Source organism: Mesoplodon mirus (assembly GCF_964341445.2).
Source record: "Mesoplodon mirus genome assembly, chromosome: 15".
NCBI lineage: Eukaryota > Metazoa > Chordata > Mammalia > Artiodactyla > Ziphiidae > Mesoplodon > Mesoplodon mirus.
In genome coordinates this window covers 49,069,868-49,097,501 of record NC_138991.1, presented here as the reverse complement: position 1 = coordinate 49,097,501, position 27,634 = coordinate 49,069,868, and the positions used below count along the sequence as shown (strand labels likewise).

The window sequence follows — 27,634 nt, the reverse complement described above, 5'->3', positions numbered from 1 at the left end:
CACCACCCCCTCCCTACACTGACTCTCAGACATCTAACTGCAAAGTGTCCTCTTTGCAGAATGACTGCCTTGACAGGTGGTGAGCTCCCTGTCCCTGGAAACATGCAAGCTGAGGCCCACAAGATTTCCTGCACTGGGAGGAAGGCTGCTTTGAGTTCACTCTAAAACTTTTCTCCTGAGATTTTGGATTTTCAGGTCCCACCCAGTCATTTAATGGATCTAACTTCATACTCATTTCCCCTTTTCAAGGACTCCATGCTGCCACTATTTGAAGGAGATGATTTAAGGAGATTGGCCCAGGAGATCACCAAGGTCAGAAGCTTCCTCTGGTAGGCCCAGTCCTTCAGGTATGCCCTTCAAGCAGCCCCTCCCACCTGCCTCGTGGCTCCAGCCCACCCAGACCCTGGGCCCCCCTCAGGTCAGTGCTCACTCGGTCATGACACCCTTGCTCCAAGGGCTCCTGCCTTGCTTCTCCCTGCCAGGCCCAGAAATTTGGGCCTCGAGGGTCCATCTTTCTTCATCTCCTGTTCACTAGGTCCCAACTCCAGAAGAAAAACAACACAGAACCGAAGGTCGCTCCGTCTTAGAAAAGCGTTCTCAGGTAAGGGGAGGGGATGAACTCATCAACTTTTGAGCGCCCGTCAAGGGCCGGGCAGCATGCTCTATTTTGTGGACAGCAGTGACTATGGGGAAGGATCAGAAACAATGATTCCTCTAAATAGAAAGGCCATCCTACAAGGAACCACTCAGCAAATGTTGGCCCAGAGGGAAAGGCGCCCTAGAAAGCTGTAACCCACAGATCAGCATGATTCCAGGCACCAGGACGCCCTGGAAGCTGAGAGAGGGAAGCTCTCTATCCCTGGGTCCACCCCGATGTTCCCGCATTGTCCCAACACACCCTACACTCCAGTCCCAAGACTGTCACTTGCTGGAAGTCCTGCACTGAGCCCCCTGCTTGGAACATCCTTCTGCCACCCTCTGCCTGGTGACTCCTTCTCGTCCATGAAGGCACAGTGCAAGTGGCATCAACTCCACTGTGAAGATGCCCCTGGGACCCATCAAGAGCTGGGAGATTCCAGTCTTCCCCCCATAGCATCCTGACCACACATCCCTCTTTATAGAGGTGACACTTAACTACACTTAGCACTCCACATTATGCTTCCTTGCTCCCTTGTCTCTTCTCCTTGACCGTGAGCTCCCTCAGGATGAGGCTGGTGTCCTAACCATCCCTGGGTCCCAAGAATCTGCCACGTGGCAGACACATAGCAAACAGTGAGCATGAAGCTTAGTTGTGAGAGCCCAGCTCTGGAGATCAGCCAGATGGGATTGTTTCTGCCCCAGTCCTCTTGCTCTGTGCTTCCCCACCACCCTGATCTATGGGTGCGACGCAGACTCACCGTCAGCCCATCTTGGAGGAAGAAGAAACAAGTGAGTCTCACCGCCACCCACCGCCCCTGCTCATCTGAACTGAAGTCTGCTCTGGAGCCCAGTCCAGAGCGAATGCTCAGCTCAAGCATGTGAAAATCGGGCTAGACCTGCTGGGCCAGCCCCACTGTGTACATATGAAATGACTGTGTCATGAGTTATGTCAGCTGGGGTCATTTCTAAGACAGGAAAAAATTGCTTTTATTTAATTAATAGGATCAAAGTTACTTTTAAATGGATGTGATCATTTGTGTGTGTGTGTATGTGTCTCTCTCTGTAAATTTTTGGTGTGATAAAACTTTATTAAAATTCTCGTATCTAGATATATGAAGAACTCCGAATCAATAAGAAAATGATAAACATCCTATTTTTAAAAAATGGACAAAAGGGGCTTCCCTGGTGGTGCAGTGGTTGAGAGCCCGCCTGCCGATGCAGGAGACACGGGTTCGTGTCCCGGTCCGGGAGGATCCTGCATGCCGTGGAGCTGCTGGGCCTGCGCGTCCGGAGCCTGTGCTCCGCAGCGGGAGAGGCCACAGCTGTGAGAGGCCCACGTACTGCAAAAAAAAAAAAAAAAAAAAAAAAAAAAAGGACAAAAGGCTCAGACAGGTATAAATGAGCAAGAGGTATATGAAAATAGGTGCTCAACAGCCTTAACCATCAGTGAAATGCTAATTAAAACTACAGTGAGAACCATTACACACTCACCAGAGTGGCTAAAAATAAAGACTGGCAATATGAAGATAGGGAGCAGCCGGAACCCTCATGGAGTGGAGGGTTGCTGGAGTGGAGGGCGGAGCGGTGTAACTCAGTGCAACCACGCTGGAAAACTGTCTGGCAATTTTCACCAAAGTAGAACGTGTGCCTTCTCTCTGCCAGCAATTCCACTCCAAGAGAAATGAGTGCCCACGTTCGACAAAAGACATACACAAGAATGTTTATAGCAACTTTATTCGTAAGAGTCAGAAAATGGAAACTACTTAAATGCCCATCAATGGTAGAATGGACAAATAACTTGTGATACATCTGTGCAGTGGAATACTACACATTAATTTAAAAGAATGAACTACAGCTATGTTCAACAAGCTGCATCAATTTTATGAGCAATACTGGGCAGAAGAAACCAGACACAAAAGAGTACATACAGTATAATTCCATTTACATGAAGTTCAAGAATAGGCAAAACTATTGTTGGTGACAGAAGTCAGAATAGTGATTGCCTTGTGTGTTGGGGCCACAACGGGGCTATACCTTGATCTGGCGGTGGTTACACTGATATATACATAAGTAAAAATTCATCAGATTGTTTAAAAATACAGTTTACTGAGACTTGACAAGCCATGGCTTTGGCCAGGCTCTGTACTGGCCCAGGGAGACAGCAATGATCACAGCCCCTTCCACAGTGGGTCTCAGTCTGGTCACTGTCTTGGACAGCTGCCCTCTGCATCATCTCTATCCACGCCTGTGGTCGCTGTAGTACGTCACTCAGGCTGTCATAACAAAGTACCACAGACTGAGTGGCCGAAATAACACAAGTGTATTGTCTCCAGCTCTGGAGGCTGGAAGTCCGAGATCAAGGTACAGACAGGCCCATGCTCCCTCTGAAGGCACCGGGAAAGGTCTGTTCCAGGCCTCTCTCCTGGCTTCTAGCAGTTCCTTGCTTCTGGCAGCATAACTCCAATCTTCCCATGATGCTCTCCTTGTGCACATGTCTGTGTCCAAATTTCCCCTTTTTATAAGGATGCAGGTCCTACTGGATTAGGTCCCTACTCTAGTATGACCTTATCTTTAATTACATCGGCAACGACTCTATTCCCAGCTAAGGTCGCTTGCTGAGGTACTGGGGCTTAGGACTTGAACATATGAACTTGAGGGGGGCACAATTCAGCTACAGCACTTGTGTGGTAAACTATGCTTCTCCTAATCTGATGACACCAACCAGATGACACTTGGGCCTGGGGAACAAGAGTTCTCCAGCCCTGCTGGTGGGAGAGGAAGAGGCTGGTCTTTGTGAATGGAAGGACAGACCAGAGACATGGTTTGCAGAGCATCGAATCACAGGTACTGGGTTTGAATCCCAACCTCCTCTCATATAATATAACAGCTACCGTTAGTTGAGCACCAACTGGGCAGGCACAATACTCAGCATTCTGCATATGGTACCTTGTGAGCCACAAGGCTTGCAACATCACAGCTGTAAAGTACACACCAGTTCCCGTTAATGGATGAGGAAACCAAGCCTTGTAGCTGCCCAAACACACACAACAAGAAAGTAGCAGGGCCAAGATTTAAACCCAGGGCTGACCCCATGGCCTTTTCCCACTACACTCTGAGCCCCTTTTTATCTCTCTGAACCTGCTTCACTGTCTCTAAAATTGGGCTAAAACAGAGTTGTGAGGATTAAGCAAGATACCTTACCACCTGGCACATCGCATGTGCTGGCTGAGGTTTTTCTCTTCCCCACACCCACCTATGTCCACAGGGGAGGTTTATTTAGGTGAAGCCTTTCCAGTAGCCCTCTTCAAACCGAAGTAACCAGCCCTTGGTGCTCTGCAGCTGTGCCCACTGCTGGGCACATGCCTTCCCTCTGCCACTGGCACTTGCAGATGAATTTTCCAGGGATGGTGCGATCCATCTGGGTCCCCAGTGCAAGGAACAGGACAGCACTGAAGAATCGCCTATTCGATGTGGAATGATGGCATTGGAGAATGGCTAACCCAGAGGTGGGTGGAAGGATGTAAGAAAGGAAGAGTAGATAGATGGGTGGAAGGCAGGAAAGGAAGATATGAAATGAACTGGATGGATGGAAGGCTTGATGGATAGATAGGTGGAAAGACAGAATAACGGGTGAATAGATGAATGGATGAATGGACAAAAAATAGTTTAAAATTGGTGGAAGGGTGGATGAATAGATAAAGAGATGGATGGAAGAACAGGTGGGATAATGAACAGATGAAAGAGTGGAGGAGGGAGGGAAGGAGGGCAGGAGGAAAGAAGGCAAGAGGCAGGCTGAACAGACGGGACCACGTGGGAGAGGACATGGATGGGTAGGTGGGTGGAGGAAGAAACACCGTTTCTTGGGGTTTTAGGCTGTCTATGCGGGCAGGACCCGGACCAGCACGCAGGACCTTCGCGCCCTTTCCCCACTAGCATCGTGGCCCATTTCACCCTTCGACCGGCCTCAGTTTCCCCTCTGGGAGAGCGTGCGTGTCCCCGCCTTAGAGACGACGGTTGCGGCGGAGGGGATAGTGACTGCAGCCGGGACGCAGGAAACCGGCGCGAGGCGGGCGCGGGGCGGTGCCAGGAGCTCAGGTCGGCCCCGCCCCGAGGAGGGGGCAGCCCCGTAGCGCCCGGCTCTGCGCGGAGACTGACTGACGCGGGGTTGCAGCCGGGATCGCGCAGCGCCGCGGGAGCCGGGCCGGGTGAGCGCAGCCAGGGCGTGAGGCTGGGGACGCGGGGCGGGGGGCGCACGCGGCAGCAGGGAGGACCCGCCCCCGAGCTGCCAGGCGGCCGCTCTCAGCTTGGGGGTCCGCTCCTGCCGCCCCATCGAGGCGGGCGCACGCGCGCCCGGAGGGGTCCCTGACCATCTTCCACCGATTCCTTTCACCCAACCCCGCTTTGGGTCCCCAGCGACCTGGATGCAGGGCCAGCCATTCACTGAGACTCCATCAGAGTTCGCAAATGTTCTCTGAGCCTCAGTTTCCCTCCCCAGGTGATGGGAACAGTAGCCCCCGCTGCACAGGACCGCCAGGAGGATTAAATGCGGCAGTGCCGGGGGGGTCAGCCGGCTGCTTGGCCCTAGGCTCCCTCATGCAGAACAGTCCTGAGTGGTTTCATTCACTCAGCGGCTGTTTACTGACGGCCTGCTTTGTGCCAGGCACAGGACTGGGTGCCATGCACACTATAGTGATCCAAGCCTTCTTGGAGCGTGCATGCCAGTGGTCTGTGAGGACTCTGCCATCTGTGAGAGTTATGGGGGTTCATTTGACAGACGTGGATACTGAGGTGCAGTGAGGTTATAAGGACCTTGCCCAAGGGCACACCCAGCAAATGGGACCTGAGGCAGGGTCCCAGCCTTTGTCGCTGGAAGCAGCCCCATAGGATAGAAAGACAGTTCTGGTGCCACAGACCCTTCCCCAGGACAGAGTCCCCTGGGCCTGGGTAGAGGAGGGCTCCACTCTGTGGTTGTATTCCCCCCTCCCAGTGGAGGAATTAGACCCATCCCCTGTGACGACTAACATCTGGGGTGTCTCCCCTCCCTGTCACACCCATGAGTGTCAGTGCTTGTATGGGGCATGACTGTATCCCTCACTCAGAACTTCGGAGAGCAGGGCAGTGACAGAGGAGACTAGAAGATGCTGTAGAGCTGTCCCGGCCCCTGCCCAGTGACCACCACCAGCAACACCTGTGGGGCTCATTACTCAGTCATCCGGTCACCCAGTTGCACCTGTTCGTTTTTTATAGCCACTGTGTGCCACGCAGGGCAGAGTTTACCTCTCTCTGTATCCACGGGGCCTGGCTCACGGCAGGCTGACAGTACACAGTTGCTGCTGTTATTAATGATGATAATGGTGATCCGGCCTCTGGGCCAGCCTTATCCTCAGGTGGAGCAGGAAGTGGGGGGCTGGGGGTGAGACGATGGTAACAGTGACTGAGAGCCTGGCTCGCTTTAAGTCTAGAGTGAGGAGGACGAGATCCTCAGTGCTGGCCCCCGAGACCCACAAACCTGATCCTGAAGCCCACAGCGGGCTTGGTAGGCCTTGTGGTGCCAGCCATCTGCACTGCTGGGGGCCCTGGGAGAACCAGAGGCAGCAGTTGCCAGGGCAGAGGCAGTGCAGCACTTGTGCAAGTTTCCAAGGCCCTTTGGATCCCATGTGGATTCCTCCCTTCTCTCCTTCTCCAGGAAGCCCTCCCCATTTCCCCATCAGAAAGCAGTCACCCCCCGCCGCAGTCAGGTGGGGTTCCCCTTGGCACGATTTGATCTGTCTCCCTCTGGTACTACATGGGAATCGGGATTTTAAGGAACTGGTAGAGAAGTCCGGAATTCTTGGTGTAAATCTCAGCCATGCAGTGTGACTTTGGGCCTTGGTCTCCTGAGCTGTGAAACCCAAGGCCTGGCTGTTTTGTCTCTGACTCTCTCTGAGGAAGGCAGCAGCCACCTGGGAAGTTCTCAAGATTCTGAAAGGGATAGGTTTGGGAACTCAGAAGGTCTCTAATTCCCACCAGGAGGTCTCCTAAGCCCCCAGGGGTCTGATAATCCACATGAGATTATCTCTCTAGACAACTCTAGAACATACGTTCTTCTGTTTTTTCCTACAGGTAGACAGATCCCGGGTCCGCATGGCTCAGTAGAAGATGAAGCCCAACCTGGCAGGCTCCTCCCCAGAGGCCTGCAAAGCTGCAGGGCAGGGCGAGCAGAGCTGCCCTGTCTGCCAGGCCTGGGGTGGGGTCTCAAGCCTGGGGTCTGAGTCAGGGCCTGGGCCGGGGCCTGGTGCCGTGTCCAGACCTGGGCCGGGGCCTGGTGTGGTTCTAGAACCTGGACCAGGGCCTGCTGCTGTGTCCAGACCTGGGCTGGGGCCTGCTGCTGTGTCAGGACCTGGACCTGGGCCTGGTACTGTTCCAGGGCCTGGGCCGAGTCCTGGTACTGTTCCGGGGCCTGGGCTGGGGCCTGGTGTGGTTCTAGAACCTGGATCAAGGCCTGGTGCTGCTTCAGGAGCTGGGCCAGGGACTGGAGCAGTGTCAGGGCCTGGGAAGGAGCCTAGTGCTGTTCTGGGACCCAGACAAGGGTCTGGCGCAGTGTTGGAGCCTGGACCAGGGCCTGGTGCTGCTTCGGGGCCTGGACCAGGGCCTGGTGCTGCTTCGGGGCCTGGACCAGGGCCTGGTGCTGCTTCGGGGCCTGGACCAGGGCCTGGTGCTGCTTCGGGGCCTGGACCAGGGCCTGGTGCTGCTTCGGGGCCTGGACCAGGGCCTGGTGCTGCTTCGGGGCCTGGACCGGGGCCTGGACCAGGGCCTGGTGCTGCTTCAGCACCTGGACCAGCTCTGGGGCCTGGGCCAGGAGCTGGGTCAGTACCTGGTTCAGGAGCTGCACCTTTATCTGGGTCAGGGGTAGGGCCTGGGCCCAGACGGGAATCAGGGGCTGGGCAGAAACCCAGTGAGCCAGCAACAGCCCCAGTGCCAGTACTACAGCAGAAGACTCAGGCCACACCTGTGCAGGCCTCTAAGCAGAAGGTTCTGGTGACTGGAGGAGGAGGCTACCTGGGCTTTAGCCTGGGTTCCAGCCTGGCCAAGAGCGGCACTTCTGTCATCCTGCTTGACCTCCGCAGACCCCAGTGGGTGCTGTGCCCGGGGACCGAGTTCATCCAGGTGCAGTGATGGCGGGGGGCTGGCTGGTGGTGGAGGTCAGGGGATGGTGCCTGATGTGTAACCAGTGCCTGGCGTTGAAGAGCACAGGCTTCGGAGTCAGACTGTTTAAGCTCCAATTCCAGCTCCCAGCTGGGCAGCCTTGGCCACAGGGTCCCGCACCTCTGAGCCTCGCGTCTTCATCCACAGAAAGGGGACACTAACAATATCTGCTTCACAAGGGTCTCGTGGGGAGGTGAGAAGGCAGTGCATGTAAAACACTGAGCACAGCCTCTGTGACTCAGCTCCATAAATGGGGCTGATGGTGATGAAGACGCCCAGTGGGGTCATCTAGTAAATCCTGCCCCACAGCCTGTCTGGGCCCTGCAGGCGCTGGGCCCGGGTGGGGTGAGGGGCCCGGCCCCGGGACCTGGCACAGCTGTTACCTCTGATTGCCTTGGACCCAGACCTCCTACCTCCGTGTATTCCTTCTCTGTTTCAGGCTGATGTCCGCGATGCGGAAGCCCTGCACCGCGCCTTCGAAGGGGTGGACTGTGTCTTCCACATGGCCTCCTGTGGAATGTCTGGTGCTGAGCAGGTGAGTCCCTCACACGCAAAGCTTAGGTCCCGGCTCTGCCCGCCCTCTTCATGCCCGGTGTTCATCGTGCTCTTCACCTACTCCAGGGAGGATTTGGGCTACACCCATGGGACCAAATGCCAGTTCTGCCATTTTCTAGGTGTGTGGCTAGGAAAGTTAACCTCTCTGCGCCTCTGCTTCTTCACCTGTAGAGTGAGGACACTACTACTACTTATGTCACGACCTCCCCAGGGAGCAGTATAACAGTATCTGTCAAAGCATGCGATACCCTTTGACTCAGAAACTACACTTACTTACGTATTTGTAGCATTGTTTTTAAGAACAAAACAGGAAATAGCTGAAATGCCCATCCGTTGGAGATTATTTAAATGCATTGTGATATAGCTAAACGATGAAATTCTAGGCAGCCGTTCAAAAGAATGAGGTAACTCGATATGTACTGATAACAGAACAATTTCCAAGGTACGAAAACGGTGTTTGACACTGTTTTATTTTTTTTTAAAAAGCTATATACTCACACATTGTGTGCGCTGATATTAATGTGTTGATTATCTCTAGAAATACAGAGACTGGTAACAGTCTGGGGAGGGAAAAGGGAGACTTGGAATCAGGAGTGGGAGGGAAGTTTCCTTTTCATTGCATTCTTGTTTTACTGTCTGAGTTACTTTTAACCTTGTGATTGTATTACCTATTGAAAACAACCACAACAAGAATAAATATAGTTTGAAAATCAGTAGGGAACCCACCTCCCATGTGGTTGTAGGGATTAAATGAGATGTAAAGGCTTCGCCCCATCCCTGGCACACAAGCAGCTCTCACTGTAGCCCAGTTGTTTTTATTTTTCAAAGCCCAGCCCTCTCACTTGGGTAGGGACAGTATTACTTGTCCGTCTTACGGATAAGGAAGCTGAGACTTCTAGAGCCAGGAAACAGTCCAACACATCTGAGGCTCTTTTCTGTGTCAAGCCCTGTACCATGTCCTCTCATGGGGCTTATTAAATCCTGCTGACCACCCAAGGGGGTCTTCCCTCACTTCATAGATGAGGGAGCTGATGGCCACAGTGGGGGTAGAACCTCCCCTGTGGCCCAGGCCTATGGTGGCAGAAAGGGGCACTAGAGCCCAGGGCCCCCGCACTGCCCATGGGCCCCTCGGGATCCCTGCCACCCAAGCCCAGCCTCACGGCCTCAGCTACAAGGCATGAGACAGTACCCCGACTCTCCCACCTCCATCTTGTCTTTTAGCTGCAAAAAGAGCAGATTGAGTCTATAAATGTTGGAGGCACCAAACTAGTGATTGATGGTAGGCGCTCAGAGCAGAGTGTGACCTGCTGTGTGTTTGTGCTTCTCTCCCCACCCCTGCGCGGGCCCGGCTCTGGGGGACAGGGCAGGGGGACAGAGGTGGGAGCCTCCCCCCGACCCCCGCCCTCCCCAGTAGAGGGCCTGTAGGCAGCACATCCTTCCTGTTCTGCAGGCCTGCCCAGGCCCCGGCATGAGGCTCAGCGTGGCCTCAGTGTGTCTGGGGACACGGGGAGTGGAGTTTGCACAGAGGGATTAGGGGTTGGGAGCAAGAAAAGTTGCTGAAGCACCAAATTAGAAAACTCACATCTGGGCTCTCTGGGCATGTCCTGCCTTGTCCTGCATCCCGTTTTTCTCTCTGATTCTAGAGTGTGTTTTCCCTATGTCCCCACTGAGTGAGACTTTCTTCTGACCTGTCCTTGGCAAGGTAGCTAAGGGGCCGCAGCCACACTGAGAAGGAAGAATGATCCAGCCCGGCCCCCAAGGGCCCAGGGAGCGGGGACTTGACCCCTCCCCAAGTTAAGGGAAGGAGGCTCTTCCGTCCCGAGCCAGGATGTGTGCAGGAGGCTGGGTGGAGGATTCACCCAAGGAGGTCCCCATGGGTTCCTCCTCAGCCAGCTCCCTGCTCACATCAACTGTGTGTGTGTGTGTGTGTGTGTGTGTGTGTTGCCGTGTGACCTGTCGCTGTAGTTTGTGTCCACCGGCGGGTTCCAAGGCTTGTCTACACCAGCACCGTCAATGTCGCATTCGGCGGGAAGCCCATAGAGCAGGGCGATGAGGACTCTGTGCCATATTTCCCACTGGAGAAGGTACCTGGCTTCCAGGAGAGGTGGGCGGGGCCAATGGACTTGGAACCCACAGTCCAAAGGGTAGGGATGGGCGGAGCCAGGGTCAATTTCACAATTCAGGGTAAGACCCAGGAAGAAAGGGTCCCCAAAACGGCGTGGCACAAAAGCCTTCTCCTATTTTGGCTGGTCGTGCCAGTAGGAGCTTTGAAATCACATAGACCTGGCCTTGAACCAGCAAAGCCACTTTCTACTGTGGAACCCTGAGCAAACCACTTCACTTGGAGGCTCTCCTCCTTCATCTGGGTGTGATAGCACCACCCTATGGGGACGTGGAGACCAGGAAATGAGTTGATGTCCGTGAAAATGCCCCGTGAGCACTAAAGGACTCCATGTGAACAATCCATCAACTCACATCCAGCATTCACATCCCAGAGCAGGCATTGTGGCTTGCAGGAGCCTCCCTGAATCAAGGAGCCCCTGGTCATTTTTACTGCTCTGAACTTTCTCCTCTGTTCCTGTGGCTCGCACCCAGAGGGAGAGGAGGGGGAGTGGGGCTCAGGGCCTGGCCATTTCCCAGTGGGGGTCCCAGAAGTGAACCCCCATGTGGTCTGAAGCAGAGGTACAGCCCTGGGGCCGGGAGGGCTGGGTGGGCCGGGCAGGTGTGGCCAGCAGTGTCTCTGACCCCCATTCGGTGGCTCTGTGCTCCCTGTCCTCTGATAGCACGTGGACCACTACTCCCGAACCAAAGCCATTGCCGACCAGTTGATCCTCATGGCCAACGGGACGCCTCTCCCAGGTGAGTACTGGGGGGCCCTGCTCACAGCCAACGTGCATGCCCACTGCTCCCTCCCTGAAGCACATGTGCGATTCTAGCTTTTAGCTGGTATGTTCCCAGCTTCCTTCCCAAGAACACTTCCCCAGGGCCTTGGACGTTCATCATCCAACAAATTCTGAGCACCCACATTCCACCAGGGATACAGCCTGGAAAACGTCAGGCCCGATCTCTGCCCTCACATTGCTCATGTCCTGGTGGGGAGACACTTGAGCTAGTCCACGTCTAGCTCTCTTTTCTGCCACATAGGAGGGGAGCCAGTTTTGGGGACCCTCTTTATAAGAGTACAAACTTATGAATATGCATGAAGTATAGCGCTTTGGAAGGGCTGTGCAAGTGAGGGGCCCTTCAGTAACTCCCAGAAAAATTGGCCTCGGCTGCCTTACTGGTTTGCCTCTTCTTACTGTATTGTGGTAGAGAAATAATAGTAGATTAAGGACAGGTGGCAGCATGGCACAGTGGCTAAGCACCCACGTACTGTCATCAGACTGAAATGAGTTCAAATCCAAGCTCCACCGCCTCTCAGCTACGTGATCTTGGGCAATGCACTTACCCTCTCCCAGCCTCAGATTCCTCACCTATGAAAAAATGGATACTGGGATTTACCTCAAAGAGCTTGAGTGAGAATATAATAATGATGGGCACTGTTAAAAAAAAAAAAAACCAACATGGACATTTTGTGTTTATTGAGTGCTTACTACATGCCAAGCCCTATCTTACATGCTGATTTTACCTGCAAAAGTCTCAATAGCTCTTCATAGCATCCATATGAGGTAAGAACCTTAGCTACCCCTTGCTTCCCAAACTCAGGAGTCAAATATCAGTAGATTCAGATAAATTCCTGCTATCTAAATTATCCTTATTTGCTTTCTGAAATTCAGAAACTAAAAAGAAACAGAAAACCTGGTTTCCCTCACTGTCTAAACTCAGGAGCCAAGTGGATTTGGAGAGTGAAGGTTGTTTTAAATTATAATCCCCAATTTTACAGGAGAGAAAACTGAGGCTAAGAGGTTAACTGACTTAGCTCAAGGTCACATAGCTCTTAGGTGGCAGAGGTGGGATTTGAAAACCCCCTCTCCCCCTAGGGGAGTCTAAAACCAGAGCCTGGGGCTTAACCATTGTGCTCCACTGTAGCTATGGCTGAGTAAGTCTCTGAGCATGAACTCTTTTCCCTAAAAGCCTCCCCACCCCACCCTCTCACCCTGGGCCTGTCAAGCCTCAACCCCTTATCCCAGTGGGAACATCCGTCTGTGTTTCCCAGGAGTTTGACCCTCTGCAGTTGAATTCTCTTCTCTACCAGGGCCTCCCCTGGCTGGACCAGCAGCCTACAAGCCAGACACCTAATCCTCTGGCTGATAATTATTTATACAAGCATCCCCAGCTTTCCATGGTCAGAAGAGTCATGGATACCCTGGGCGCAGTCCCTCTGTGACGTGGCCACCCAGTGCCCCACTGGCCAGTGTCAGCTGTAGCCCAACCAACCTCCCCCCACCATGCCCAGGTGACCCAGAGTTTAAAATTAGCTGCAGGCTGTTTACAGAAAAGCTCACCTGATACCTGCCTTGCAGGAGCCCAGCCACGGTCACCCTGGGTGATTTCCAGTCCCTACTACCCAAGCTGGTCCCTGAGACTCTGCCTCTAACCTGGCATGGAGCACCCTGGTCCCTGTAGTAGAGTCCTGAGGCATGCAGACCCGACCCAGCTCCATGTGAATGTGTTGTGTCCTCCTGTCTCTGGGTGCATTAGTGTCCTGGGGCCGCTGGCACAAATTACCACAAACCTGGTGGCTTAAAACAACAGAAATTTCTGCTCTTGCAGTTCCCACAGTTCACAGTCAGATGTCTGAAATCAAAGGGTCATTTGGGCTGCGTTCCCTCCAAAAGTGCGAGGGGAGAATCTTTCCTTGACTCTTCCGGCTTCTGATGGCCCCAGAAGCTTGGGGTCCTTCTTGGTGTGTGGCTGCGTCGCTCCAGTCTCCTCCTCTGTCTTCACATGGCCTCTGCTCTTCTCCATCTGTCTCTTCTCTGTGAGTCTCTTATAAGGATACCTGACATTGGATTTAGGGCTCGCCCGGATAATCCAGGATCATCTCATTTTTAGGTCCTTAATTACATCCTCAAAGACCCCTTTTCCAAATAAAGTAGCACCCACGGGTTCCAGGACACCGACATATCTTTTGGGGGGCCACTGTTCAACCCAATACATTGGGCCTCATTGTAAAGTGAGGGTTTTGGAAGGGGAGCAGTCAGGGTGTTTGGCTATGACCCAGAGACACTGACCCTGGCTAATTTATGGAGAAAATGGAATTTATACTGGGATAGCTTCTGGAAAATATATTCCAGAAAAATGACCACCAGGGCTTAGAAAGGACAGGGTCAGGGCAGTTCCAGGGACCTGGGAGTCAGGAGCTGGTGATCAGTGTCTCAGGGTGACCCCACTCCTATGATTTTCGATCCCATGTCAGTGATGCACAGAGTCACATTCCTGGGTGAGAACATGGCATTGGCCCAGCCTGGGTCCCGTGGCTGCCATCTCAGGGAAGAGAGGTGCATCTAGACTGACAGTCCCCCGCTAGACCTGGTACAAAGGAGAAGGGGCCCCCAAAGGAAGGTGGGCTTCCGGTCCCAGAGGATGGCATACCCTAGGCTCCCCAAACTGGAGGCACAGCCGCTTGGGAAACCTGAGCCTTGGAGGAGTGGAACATCTTCCAGGAGACTCCATCTCAGTTAAGGAGTTGGGGTTGGGGATCCAATAATTTACAAATAGTAATTTTTAAAAATTTTAATCTTAAACACAAATGAATTATGAGAATAAATTGAAAATTTTGTAGGCCCTCTTAAGACTCAAAAGGAATATGTTTGGAGCAGCCCTTCAGGCTGTACCCCCAGACTTCCCCTGGGGAGACATGCTCCCACTTCCACCAGTGGGGCCCCCTCAGCAGAGAATTTGGGAAGCCCTGGACCAAGCTTTATCTTGGTCTGGGGACTCTGCTGGCACAGAGCAGTGAGAGTTAGGGGAACAGACCCCCCAGCTCTCATGCTGATGGCTCTAGTCTTTTCATTTCTCCATTGGTTGTCTGGAAAGTATAACTGCTACCACCATTTACAAAGCACCCATTTTCCAGGTGAGGAGACCCAGGCTGAGAGAGCTGAGGGCCTATTTGTTAGTACTGTATCACCAGAGGTATTAGTGGAAAGTGCCTGGACTTTGGTCCCCATCTCAGCTCCGCGAGGCTGAGCTGTGTGCCCTTAGGCAAATCACATCCCTTCTCTGAGCCGTGGTTCTTTTATCCAGAAAACAGGAATAATAACAGCTCCCATCTCATAGGGTTGCTTTGAGGGAAAAATTCCAGGCTTACCAGAGCACCAGCCACGTAGTAGGACCTCTCTGAGAGCCATCATGATCCTTATCTAACTGATGACCAGAAAAAGGAAAGAACTATAGCTATTAGCCTGAGGACGTGTGGGTCTGTGCGCATCTGTAAAATGGACACAGTAGGACTCTGGGAGTCGAAGGAGTTCATGTCTGTCAAGATGCTGGTTAAACTCTCACGGGCCATGCAGATACCTGCATCTAGGTCTTGCCTCTGTTACTGACCTGAGAGCACTGTGAGGGCAGGGACCATTTCTTGGTCATCCTTGGATTCTTCACAGCATCCATCCCAGGGCCCAGTGCTGAGGGGGGTAGAGGTGGGGGATGATTCTGAACAGTGTTTGTTGAATGACTGACTGATCGACTGAGAGAATAATTAATTGAATGAGGAAACCCCAAGGCCCTGCCTTCCCCACTAACCTTTCCGGGTAAGAACCAGGAGATGCGGACAGCCTTTCTGTCCCTCTCCCTGCTCATCCGCCCCTCCCCAGGCCCCTGACTGCCCTCCCCTGTGTTGTAGGAGGAGGCGCTCTGCGGACATGTGTGCTCCGGCCCCCAGGGATCTACGGCCCCGAAGAGCAGAGGCACCTGCCCCGCGTGGCGGTATGTTGTCCCAGCCCCAGGCCGGAGGCACAGGAGGAGCCTGGCTGATATGTGTGTGAATGGGGACCCACAGTCACCGCGTCAGTCTTAGGGCAGTGTCCTGAGCAGGGGACCCTCAGTTCTGGGAGAAGTCCTGCCCCCACTAGGCCCACCAAGGGACCCTCAATTCTGGGAGAAGTCCTGCCCCCACTAGGCCCACCAGGAACAGAGCTCTCGGGGTGCGCCAGCCAGGCCTGGGTACCAGTAGAGGAGACATGGAGCTATAACCCCAAAGAGGCAGAGGAAACTATTGCCCTGCTCAGCCGTGAGCTCCCTGAGGGCCAGATGGCTCATCTCATGCTGCCAGCACCAGGCTTTTCACTCAGAAAACCTGTCTCCAGAGAAGGCTGGTTGTCAGGGATATAGCTACAAGGGGCTCTAGATCCTGTCCTCAAATTTCTCACAGCCTAGTCAGGGAGACAGACTCCATAGTCACAGATTCAGGGTGGTAAGGGCTGTGTAGAGGTGAGAGGGAGAAGATGGGAGCACAGCAGAGAGGGCCTGGCAGGGGAGGTCCAGGAGGGCTTCCTGGAGGAAGTGATGGCTGTGCTGTTTGGATACAGAAGGAGCTAACCAAGGAAATGGGGTGGTAGAGGGAAAGTGGTCCAAATAGAGGAGACAGCTTGGGCACAAAGCTGGAAATGAAAAACTGTTCCAGGTTTGGGGACAGGTCAGTGAACAAAACAGATGATTCCCACCCCTGTGGGATTTATATTCTCACAGGAGGAGAGAGAGAGAATAAACATGATACAATACAAGGAACGTTTGAAGGTGCCAGGGACTATGGAGAAAGAGAAAAAGTGGAGTGGGGTTGGGGGTAGCTGGGGGTGCCGGCAGTCGGGGAGCCTCTTCAAGCAGGGATATTGAGCAACTTGAAGGAGGTGACCAGGTGCATCACACAGCTATCTGGAGGAAGAGCCTTCCAGACAGAGGGAACGGCTAGTCCGAAGCCCTGAGGTGGGGACCTGCTGGCACGTTCCAGGGAGGAGGCCGAGTAGCTCGTGCAGAGTGAGCAAAAGGGTCGGTGGGAGACACGTCAGAGAGCAGCTGGGGCCAGGGCAGAAGGGCCTCCTCTGCCACCTGGCGCCGGGAAGCTTCTGAGCAGAAGAGACACGATCTGACTTAGGATTCAAAAGGATCCCCCAGCTGCACGGAGAACAGGCCACAGCGGCTGGGGGTGGAAGCAGGGGACCAGTTAGGAGGCTCTTTCAGTGTCCAGGTGAGAGATGAGGGCGAAAGTCAGTACGGTGAGGAGTGGCCGAATTCTGGACAGATTGTAATGGCTGAGACGACTGGGTTTGCAGACGGGTTGGGTGTGGAGAGTGAGGGAGGGGACAGCCAAAGCTGGCTGCAGGCTTTAGGCCTGAGCCCTGGGTGCTGTGGGCTGAGGGGGGTGGGGAGGGGCGGCCAAATGGGGATCAGGCGCTCACAGGACAGGACAAGTCTGCCTTGTCTATCGGGCAGCCAGGTGGAGACTTCTGGAAGGCATGTGGGGCCGGGACAGAGGAGACTGGCCTGGGAGCCTTCTGCATGTAGATGGAATTTGAAGCCACTCCAGGCTTGGTCTGTGTTTCTCGCCCTCTCCCCCCACCACCAGAGCCACATCAAGAAGAGACTGTTCATGTTCCGATTTGGGGACCACAGGACGAGGATGAACTGGGTCCACGTGTGCAATCTGGTGCAGGCACACGTGCTAGCAGCCGAGGCCCTCACCGCCGCCAAGGGCTACGTGGCCGTGAGTCTCCTGCAGTGCTCCCCCGACCTTACCCCTCGGGCTGCAGGCGGGTCCCCCATCCCTCGGGGATTCCTGGCTCACACACGACATAGCTCCCCGATTCAAGCTGCCTGATGGGGTGGGGGGAAAGTGGCCTTTTAGAGCATCGTTAGCTCCTTGAAATGACCCTGTGAGGTAGGTGTTGTTGAGCCCGGAATTACAGTCACCGAATGCTAAGCGTTTTACATATATTGTCACCTGCACCTTTACAACAGTCCAAGGGAGAGATGCCATTATTATGCTCCCATTTCTCAGATGAAGAAACTGAGGTACAGAGAGGTTAAGTGACTCCACTGAGGTCATACAGCTAGTCAGTTCGCAGCCCCGGAACTCAAAGGGACTTGTTCAGGTCCATCTCCAGGGCTGCTCAGGAGAAGTGGGGAGTTGGGGCAGCTGCTGGGAGCCATAAGAGAGGGTGGGGTCAGGCGGCGGGCATGTGCCTGACCATCCCCCTCCCCGCATGTCCCCCTCAGAGTGGGCAGGCGTACTACATCAATGATGGGGAGAGCGTCAACCTCTTCGAGTGGATGGCCCCACTGGTAGGTGCCTGGACACCGCCCCCATCCCAAGTGAGAATTCAGGGATCCCCATGTCTTCTTTCCCTGTCACCTTTTCCGAAAAAATCAGAGGATTTCACATTAAAGACCAGCTCTGGCAACACTGTCCACTGGGCAACATTGGAACTGGCTGGAGCTGGGTGGTGGCTGCCCCTTTGGGGGGCTGTGAGCTCCCCCAGTTTGCCATAGTCCGTCCCAGCCCGCTTCCTGATTTATGTCGATGTCCTGCCCTGTGGGATTTTGCCTGTGGCCCCCGTACTATATGGTGAGGCCCTGAAAGAGGTAAGTAGAAGGTAGGCAAAGCACAAAGGGAGGTGTTGGCCCTCGGGCCCCTACGCTGCAGCCTTTCTGAGAGTCCTGGCCTCCTCTCGCAGCAGCCTACAGACTCCTGGAAGGGGTAGACCAGAAACCCCGCGCTGGAGGATACATCGTGGGGGCATTCGGGCCCTTTGCATGTCAACTTTTAACAGCTTTATTGAGATATAATTTATAGACCATACAGTTCACCTATTGAAAGCATACAAGTCGATGGGTTTTAGTATGAGTTGTGCGACCATCAGCAAAACACATTTTATAACATTTTGTCACCTTCCCAGAAAAGAACCTCCCCAAACCATACCTTTTAGCTGTCACTTCTATTTACCTCTCACCCCACCCAACTCCTAGCCATAGGCAACCACTAAGCTGCTTCCTGCTTCTGTAGATTTGCCTGTTCTGGACATTTCCTATGAATGGAATCATACAGTATGTGGGCTTTGTGTTAAGTTTCTTTCATTTAGCGTGTTTTCAAGGTTCATCTATGTTGTGGATGTGTCATACAAGTACTTCATTCTTTTTTATTTCCAAAAAGATATTTCATTCAGTCGCTGTGCCACATTTTGTTAATCCATTCATCAATTGATAGAAATTTGGAGTTTCCATTTTGGGGCTGTTATCGGTAATGCTGTATGAACATTTGTGTGTAAATAGTTGTGTGGACATATTTTCTCATTTCTGTTGGGTATATACCTAGGAGTGGAATTGCTGGATCATACAGTAACTCTATGTTTAACCTTTTGAGTTACTGCCAGACTGTTTTCCAAAATGGCTGCACTATTTTACATTCCCACCAGCAGTGTAAGAGGGTTCCAGTTTCTCCACATCCTGTCAACACTTGTTATTATCTGTCTTTTTGACCTGGAGAGTTTTCATACAAGTGAAGACCTCAGTTCATCCTATGCCAGCCCATCTCTTCATGCTTCTCCCACTACCCTCCACACGTATGCTTTTTATTTTTTTAATTTAACAGCAGAAAAGCAGATTCTAGAAAATAATCAGATTCTATATAAGTGCCTTAGAGTGTCTTTGGGTGTACACAGATGTAAAAAATAACTAAATGATGGGACTGCACCCCATGCAGTCAGTTCCTACTTAGTTTTCCAGGTCACAGTGTGGGCTTCATTTAAAGACTGGTGTAGGGCCTCCCTGGTGGCGCAGTGGTTGAGAGTCCGCCTGCCGATGCAGGGGATGCGGGTTCGTGCCCCGGTCTGGGAGGATCCCATATGCCGCGGAGCGGCTGGGCCCGTGAGCCATGGCCACTGGGCCTGCGCATCCGGAGCCTGTGCTCCGCAACGGGAGAGGCCACAACAGTGAGAGGCCCGCAAAAAGGAAAAAAAAAAAAAAAAAAAAAAAAAAAAAAAAAGACTGGTGTAAACTTGGGGCTGGCTGTGGGGTCTGCCCCCTTTGGTGGGCAGCTGAGGAGGGGCCAGGAGGTGCTCTGCTGGCCCTGGGGTAAAGGCAACATGTGGCCTATACCAGCCCCCCAAGGATCTGTTCTCACCTCAAGCCTTGTTTCCTTGCAGTTTGAGAAGCTGGGGTACAGCAAGCCCTGGATCCAGGTTCCTACTTCCTGGGTTTACCTGTCAGGTGAGGAAAGGCGTGTGTATGTGAAAACCCTGCATGTGCCAGATGTACATGCATTACCTCATTTTAAACCCAGAACCAGGACCTGGCTGAGGCGAGTGGGGCACTGAGAGCACAGAATTTAAGGAAACCCTCACTCGCAGGAGTCAAATGCTCCAAGCCCCATCTGCACTTGCCCAGCCCTGAGAGCAAGTGCCTCCTTAAATTTTGCACTTGAGGCACCTCACTCCCCTTACCCTAATCCTGGCCCTGTTTAAACCCTATCCCACTTGCAAGGTGGGTGGGGTTAGGCCCATTGTAAAGATGAGGCAACTGAGGCTCTGAGAGGTTAGCAACCTGCCCATGGTGCCCCAGTGAGAAAGTGAGAGAGGCAGAATTCACACTGGGCTTGACTGACTCCGCAGCCCACGCCCAGTCCTGCTGCCTGTGCTGGAATGCGCTATGCCAGGCGAGGAGGGGGAGCCCTGGGGCTGCCCCATCCCCCAAGGTCGCCCTGGAGTTAAGGCTGCTTTTGGACATGTGAGGGTTCTGTTTGACCCTAGATTCTCCTCCTCACCCTGAAGGTCAGTCTCTACTCTCACACCCCAGCTTCCCTATGCTGGCCTCCTTCCAGCTGGAATGAGCACGGGCTTCAGGCTTGCAGTGATCAGCCCGAGGGGGCAGGTGGCTCCCAAGTCACAGATAACTGTGTTCCTGGAAAACCTCCGCGGGATCTCTTGCACTTTAAATGCATTGGGGGACTTCCCTGGTGGTCCGGTGGTTAAGACTCCGCATTTCCAATGCAGAGGATGTGGGATCGATCCCCGGTCTGGGCACTAAGATCCCACGTGCTGCACAGCGCAGCCAAAAAATAAATAAGTAAATAAGGCATTGGGATGCCTGCCATTTAAAGCAGGGGTTTGCACATTTTTGTCCCCCAGGGCGCCCACACAGGATGACTTCCCCTGCACAGCATCACTACCAAGATTGACACTCCTTGACCCCCAGCTGAGAAAAGTTCAACCGCAGGTTCTGGCAGTTTTGGAGGACTGTTTATAAATTCCCAATTCCCAGTGAGCTGACTGTAAACTCAGTGCTTCTTAACTTTGGCTGCACAGTAGAATCACCTGGGAGCTTTTAAAATGTAGAAATGCCTCAGCCACAGCCCCAGACCAATTACCTCAGCATCCGCAGGAAGCAAGGGGGTGGGGGAAGAAGGAACACTTTAAAAAGTGGTCCGAAGTGCAGCCCAGGTTGAGCTGAACCACCGTTCCAACTTCTTTCTCTCTGACTCAAGACAGCATATCGGGATAGAAGTGAGTGAGAGAGACATGATTGTAGAGATCACTTTGAATCTGCTCAGATTTATTTTAAAATGTCAGTCTTTTAATATTAATAATAACTTACTTGTGACATATCTCACAGCCAAACAAGGCACCCCAGGGTGTGCAGAGACTGCTGATTTAAAGGAATCCAAGAACAGGAAAAGTTGGCAAAGTGAAGATTCCCCCTAGCAAAGCAAATAATGCCCCCAACTGACTTGTCCCTGAGAACCTCCCTGGAGTTTGCCTAGAGCAGGCCCCCTGGTCACTGGTCCCTCTCTCCCCACACAGCCACGGTGATGGAGTATTTGCACCTGGCCCTGAAGCCCATCTGCAGCCTCCCGCCGCTGCTCACCCGGAGTGAGGTAAGTGGGCTGCTGTGAGGGGAGCCCCTGTGCCCTGGTGCCCCTCACTTGCCTTCCTGCCCCTTCTCCACTGCCACAAACCCTCACCTTTTGACACCGTAACTGGATGCTTGTCTGAGGTCTCAGAACCTCTCCCAGAACCTCTCCCATGTGGGCTCAAATCTAGGGCCAGCTCCTGTATAACAACATCCCAACTGCTGAGCTTTTGCTGAGGCTGTGCTCTCTTGGTCTGAAGGGCAACAGCTCCAAGCCCATCTCTTTTTTTGCGGTATGCGGGCCTCTCACTGTTGTGGCCTCTCCCGTTGCGGAGCACAGGCTCCGGACGCGCAGGCTCAGCGGCCATAGCTCACGGGCCCAGCCGCTCCGCGGCACGTGGGATCTTCCCGGACCGGGGCACGAACCCGTGTCCCCCGCTTCGGCAGGCGGACTCTCAACCACTGCGCCACCAGGGAAGCCCAAGCCCATCCTTTATCACTGTCATTTCATTCATAAGCAGTTTGTCTTCCCAGCCAGATTGGAGGCTCCCAAAGGCAGGTTCTATGAAATTCACTTTTTGGAATGTCACTACTCCCAATAACCATCAATGCACACACACACACACACACACACACACACACACAGGCTGTTGATTCGAGGCTCACAGTTCCTGCTCACTGAATAATAAGTATATATTAAGTACCTACTGTGTTAAGAACACTGTTCTCAAATAATGATGATGCAGCCTTCTATTTGCATATACAGTTTAAAAGAGAGGGTGTTTTAATGCAGGTTGTAAACAGTAAAGCAACAAGTGATGTTTGGTGTTATTTGCAAAATTCTTCTAGTCCACTCTCTCATTTGATTGTCCCTGATGCTCTATTAAGTTAGGAGGGGCAAAAAGATTATAATCTCATTTAATGGTGAGAAACTGAGCACTAGAGAAATAAGTGATTTGTCTAAGCTCCCACCATTCTGGAATTGGCTTCACATTCCAAGCTCAGTGCTCTCCACCTCAGAGAATCGAGAATGGGCCACAGAAAGAAGCAGTTCCCTATGGTCTCTCTTTTGAACTGTCTGGACTAGCAGAGGAAAGAGAATAATGAAAATAGGAACCATCTATAGCGTGTGAAATGCCAGGCACTGTGTTTATCTCATTTAATCTTCACAACTACTATACACTATGGATTCTGTTATTATCACCTCCATGTACAGAGAAGGAAATGAAACACTCGGTGGGGGGAGGGGGAGGGGGTGAAATAACCTGCTCATGACCATTTCCTTATGTAGCAGCATCGAGATTTGAACCCAGAGGAGACCTAAATGATTTCAAGCTTAACCACTAGCTTGTGAAATGTCAGGAATCATAGTCACATAAAATAGCTGCCAAAGTGCTGCTGAGTTGTGTCGGGTAGGGAGCTGGCTCCCCTCTCCACTCACTGGTGGGTTTCCTTGTTCAACTCGGGGGTGGGGGGGGCGGGGGGGGGCAAAGGATCCCTAGATAGCTGGGAAGTGTCTGGGCACTGTAGCTCGGGCGCCCTCTTCTGGTCAGTCTATGACACACCAACTAGCCCTCTAGTTTGACTTCATAGCCTTTTTTCATTCATTTGACATGTATTGAGCACCTAATGTATGCCAGGCACTGTGCTGAGGAGTGGAGGCAAGACAGTCCTTGCTTTCTATTCACACATACAGTTTAAAAGAGAGGATGTTTTAATGCAGATTGTAAACAGTAAAGCAACAAGTGGTGTTTGGTGTTACTTGCAAAATCCTTCCAGTCCACTCTCTCATTTGATTGTCCCTGATGCTTTGCTAAGTTAGGAAGGGCAAAAAGATTAGGATCTCATTTAATGGTGAGCTCACAGTCCAAAGGGGAAGACAGCCCAGCAAGGGCTATACTGGGGGAAATAATGAGGAACTTCAGAGTACACAGAGGGGGCACCTAAGCCAATTCTGAGGAAGTTAGGGAGGCTTCCCAAAGGAGGTGACATCTAAGCCTCACATCTTGAGAATGCTGTGTCCCAGGACCCTGCCTATCTAGTTCACAGCTGTACCCGCCAAAGCCCTGAACTTACTAGCTGAGGCAAAAAAGGACAAGAACTGGCCTCTCTCCCTCTCTCCTCACACAAGCATCCAAGACTAGGGGCTTGACCCCAAGGGCTGTTTCAGGGCCACGGCAGAATCAAGCAGCTAGTGGACTCCTTCCCAGCGTCCAGCTGAGGAACAAAAGGCGAAGAAATGAGTCAGGTGGGAGGGTATCTTCTCAATCCTAGCATAGCAGGGAAGGGCATGGGCTAGAGTTTGGCTCCTCTGTGTGACCCTGGGCAAGTCACTTAACCTCTCTGATCTTCAATTTTCAAAAGAGGAGATGGTGGTATCACCACTTCAGAAGATTAAATGAGATATGGCCTGGAAAGAATTTAGCCCATGACAGGCACAGAGTGCTTATTCAGTAATTGTTGTTGTCAGCACTACCTTTGAAGCCTGTGGGACCCAGGCCATCTGGCATCAGGAAACGCAGCTTCAAACCCTGGAGAGAGTAATCACTTATGCATAATTGAATTCCTCTCTTAGGGAAGCTCAGTTAATCAGCCAGGGCGTGAAGCTTGCACCCTGGAGCCTGCCTGCCTAGACTCCATCTGGGGCTGTGGGCTGAAAAGTCAAGGATGTTTCCTGGAGACAGTTCTCCGGATAGCTGCACTCAGGCCACAGGCAGAATGTATCAAGGGCCTCCTGAGCCCCGGCATCGTGCTAGGGCCGGGGAAGGGGAGTGCAGAGGTGGGGCCTTTACTTTTGAGGGACTGAGGAGTTCAGTAGGGTGGGGAGATGCAGAAAATGTATCCTGGAGGCGGCCCCCTCGAGGAAAATGGAGGTGGAAGAGAGACAGGAAGTCCTCCCCGATGAGGGCGTCACAGACGCAAGATCCAGCATAGAGGTCCTTTTAAATCTCTGTGCGACGGAAGGGAAATCCCTACCCTCTCTTATCCGAGTGAAACATGGTAGAGGTTGCTCCCCACGCCCACTAGTCCCGTCCCTCGGCTGCCCCGCCTCTCCCCGCAGGTGCGCAGCGTGGCCGTGACGCACACCTTTCAGATCGCTAAGGCCCGCGCTCAGCTTGGCTACGTGCCCGACAAGTTCAGCTTCGCGGACGCCGTGGAGCGATACGTGCAGTCGACGGGCCGGGGAACCCGCGGCTCCACAGCGCGGACGCTCCTGCGGATGCTGCTCGGGCTGTTGCTACTCCTTGGCCTGCTCGTGCTGGCCCTGCACTTCCTAGGCCCGCGGCCGTTCGTCGTCTGACCATCGTCGCCGGCCTGTCCCTGCCCCTGCTTCGCCTTCAGGACTTGGACCAGACCCTGCTCCGCCCTCCGGACTTGGGCGCTCCCTTGAGTCCTGGGCTTGTCCCTGCCCCACCCCCTGGGCTTGGATCTGCCTAGCAGGTCTTCCGCTTGAATATTCCGGCGTTCTAACCCCGCCCCTGTCCCGCCCTCTGGGTTTCGACGTGCCCCTGCCCCGCCTCTTGAGCCCTGGCCACGCCCCTGCCCTTCCCTCCGGCCTTGGTCTCCCTCTGACCTGGCCGGGATGCCTACGAGAAGGTGTTATCTTCACAGCCTGCTCCATCTTCCAGGCCTTCTCCCCGCCCCTGCCCAGGCCTGGCCCGCCCCCGCGTTCTCCCCTGCTCTGGCCCGCCCCGTTTCTGGCTCGAGCGGAACTCCTGAGCCCTCGCCTTGGTTTCTCCTTTGGTAACTAGACTTGCTCATCTCTCTTGGTCGGTCCCTCTCCTCTCCTGTTTGTGATTCAGCCTTAGCCCCATCCCCGCCCGTCTGGCTCCACTCCTAGGGGCCTAGCTGCAGCCGCTCGTGCAGCTGGGCTGACGTTTGCAAGTTTTCGCTGGCTGCTGCTACCTCTCTAGGGACACGGACCTTCCTCGCTGCCCGAGCTTCTCTGTGCTTGTCCTGAGATCGTCTCGGGATCTTGGATTAGACCCCTTCTAGGAGCACTGAGTTTGATCAGTTGCTACGCTTATGTTTTGGGTTCGCTCACTCATGCAGGTCTCCCTGTGTGTTGATAGCCAGGGTTGGAAGGACACCTGAGACCCAGGCTTCTGCCCAGCCCAACTTGGCCTTTTTGGGTTTCCGGTGCATGAGTCTGGGGATGACTCAGTAAGCACAGACTTCAATACCAGAAGGGACATCGAAAAAGGAAAAAACAAAAAAAAATTTTTAGGGTGGTCAAAAGATACAAACTTCCAGTTAGTTGTAAAGTAAATAAATTATGGGGGTGAAATGTACAGCCTGGTAACTATAGTTAATAATACAGTATTGTATAAATGAAAGTTGCTGAGAGTAGATCTTAAGTTTTCATCACAAGAAAAATAATTGGAACTCTGTGTGGTGATGGAATTTAGACATTGTGATCATTTCACAATATATACATATGGCAAATAATTATGTTGTACAGCTGAAACTAATGTAATGTTACATGTCAGTTAAATCTCAAAAAAAAACCCTTTAATTGGATCTCTCTAAAAAGTACCAATATAGTAATGATGGGAATTATTAGAAATTAGTTGGTCATATTTTTTGTTTTTACTATTGCTTCAATTTGTTAATGAGGGGGCCAGTAGTGATCACCATAATCTTTTAATGTTTAAACCACAAAATTTCTTAATCCATCGCTGCTCTCCACAGAAACAGTGCCTCCCTATCATCTTGGTATCAATTGTGAATACCAAAATATTAGTGTGTAAATACGTCTGTGTATATATCATAATATGCACACGTGGAATTGGCTGATAAAACTATGGATCCTAGCAGAGAAGAAAACCATCACAAGCCTAAAGAAATCTGTGACGGGGGGAGCAAATGTGTTAGGGCCAACATGGCCATCGCCCGGCGTGCGCATCAGCAGTATGTCCTCTGCTGAACAATTAAGAAAGTTCATGAAGCAGTTCAAAAATGTGTGCCTCTGTTTGCTATGTTGAATTTGCATGTGTGTATATAATTTTTAAAAGCTCAACAATAATCCTTTATGCTTTGTTTATGCTTTATCCTTTATGTTTAATGCTTGACAGTTTGAAAGAGCTTTCATCTGTATGCTCTTAATTCTCAGGCCCACCCTTATATAGGGCTTATTGTTTTTATTTTATAAGTAAGGAAACTGGGGTTGCCTAACTTCAAAGAGTAGAGGAGGGTGGGGGTCACTTCTCTACAGGCGGGGTAATTTGGAGGACCTGCCCAGGCCCACTGGCCTAAATATGACACATGGTTATTTCTGCTTTTCTGCACCTTAGCCACATCAGGGCTTGGGTTGAGCTCTGGGATCTTTCTCAGTCTCAGATCCACAAACCTCAGGCCATTTGGGGCTTTCTTTCTTCTCAGTAACATGCTTGCATGTAAACTCACCTTCTCCTCTGACTTTCTCTACCAATCCTGAGAAATCTGTTCTTAGGGCAGGGAAAACAGGTGTTCACTGTTCACATAATCTTCTAGATCTTTTGTCTACTGCCGAACCTCAGCTTGTGAAACCCAAAAGCAAAATCAATTTCTTTGTTTTCTGGATTTCTCTAAGTCATCTCTTCCCCTGAAAGTAGACTGTCTAAACCCTGAGCATGGGGACAACATGGGTCACTATGCCAGAAAGCTTCCTTCCTCTCAAGTGTCTTTACCCAGTGGGAAAGGAGGTGGCACTCCCACCCAACAGAGGAACCAAGTGCCCATGAGGGTTTTAGAGGCTGCCCAGATAACCCACCCTCCGTGAGGTTCTTTTCTTTTTTTTCTTGTATACCTTCTCATAGATATTTTATTTTAAATTTTTATTGGAAATAGTTGATTTACAGTGTTGTGTTAGTTTCAGGTGTACAGCAAAGTGAATCAGTTATACATATACATATATCCGTGCTTTTTAAGATTCTTTTCCTATATAGGTCATTACAGAGTATTGAGTAGTTGCCTGTGCTATACATAGGCCGTTATTAGTTGTCTTTTATATATAATAGTGTGTATATGTCAATCCCAATCTCCCAGTTTATCCCCGCCCTTTCCCTCCTGGTAACCAGGAGTTTGTTTTCTACATCTGTGACTCTGTTTCTGTTTTGTAAATAAGTTCATGTGTACATTTTTTAGAGTCCACATATTAGTGATAGCATATGATATTTGTCTTTGTCTGACTTACTTCACTCAGTATGACAATCTCTAGGTCTATCCATGTTGCTGCAAATGGCATTATTTCGTTCTTTTTTATGACTGAGTAATATTCCATTGCATATATGTACCATATCTTCTTTATCCATTCCTCTGTCTGTGGACATTTAGGTTGCTTCCATGTCCTGGCTATTGTAAATTGTGCTGCAATGAACATTGGGGTGCATGTATCTTTTCAAATTATGGCTTTCTCCAGATATATGCCCAGGAGTGGGATTGCTGGATCAAATGGTAGCTCTATTTTTAGTTTTGTTTTGTTTTGTTTTGT

General features: G+C 52.0%; 2 protein-coding genes across 2 annotated transcripts in view; both read left to right on the top strand.

Moving 5' to 3' along the window:
- Positions 1–2,112, top strand: part of VWA3A (von Willebrand factor A domain containing 3A) — a gene marked incomplete at its 5' end in the record, with an annotated part of 46,923 nt that extends 44,811 nt beyond the window's left edge. The window contains one exon of the mRNA XM_082644123.1: positions 250–2,112. Coding sequence (XP_082500249.1) covers positions 250–333 — 84 coding nt within the window. The 3' untranslated portion in view covers positions 334–2,112. The remainder of the gene's footprint in view (positions 1–249) is intronic.
- A 3,948-nt stretch (positions 2,113–6,060) lies between these two features.
- SDR42E2 (short chain dehydrogenase/reductase family 42E, member 2) lies at positions 6,061–26,187 on the top strand (the record flags this gene model as incomplete). Its single annotated transcript, XM_082644526.1, has 12 exons — positions 6,061–6,175; positions 7,046–7,785; positions 8,264–8,359; positions 9,601–9,658; positions 10,345–10,463; positions 11,163–11,238; positions 15,167–15,249; positions 16,886–17,023; positions 17,536–17,601; positions 19,461–19,524; positions 21,114–21,187; positions 24,224–26,187. The coding sequence occupies 12 exons, from the start codon at positions 6,061–6,063 to the stop codon at positions 24,461–24,463; spliced, it is 1,869 nt and encodes a 622-aa protein (XP_082500652.1). The 3' UTR covers positions 24,464–26,187.
- Between the last annotated feature and the right edge of the window lie 1,447 nt (positions 26,188–27,634).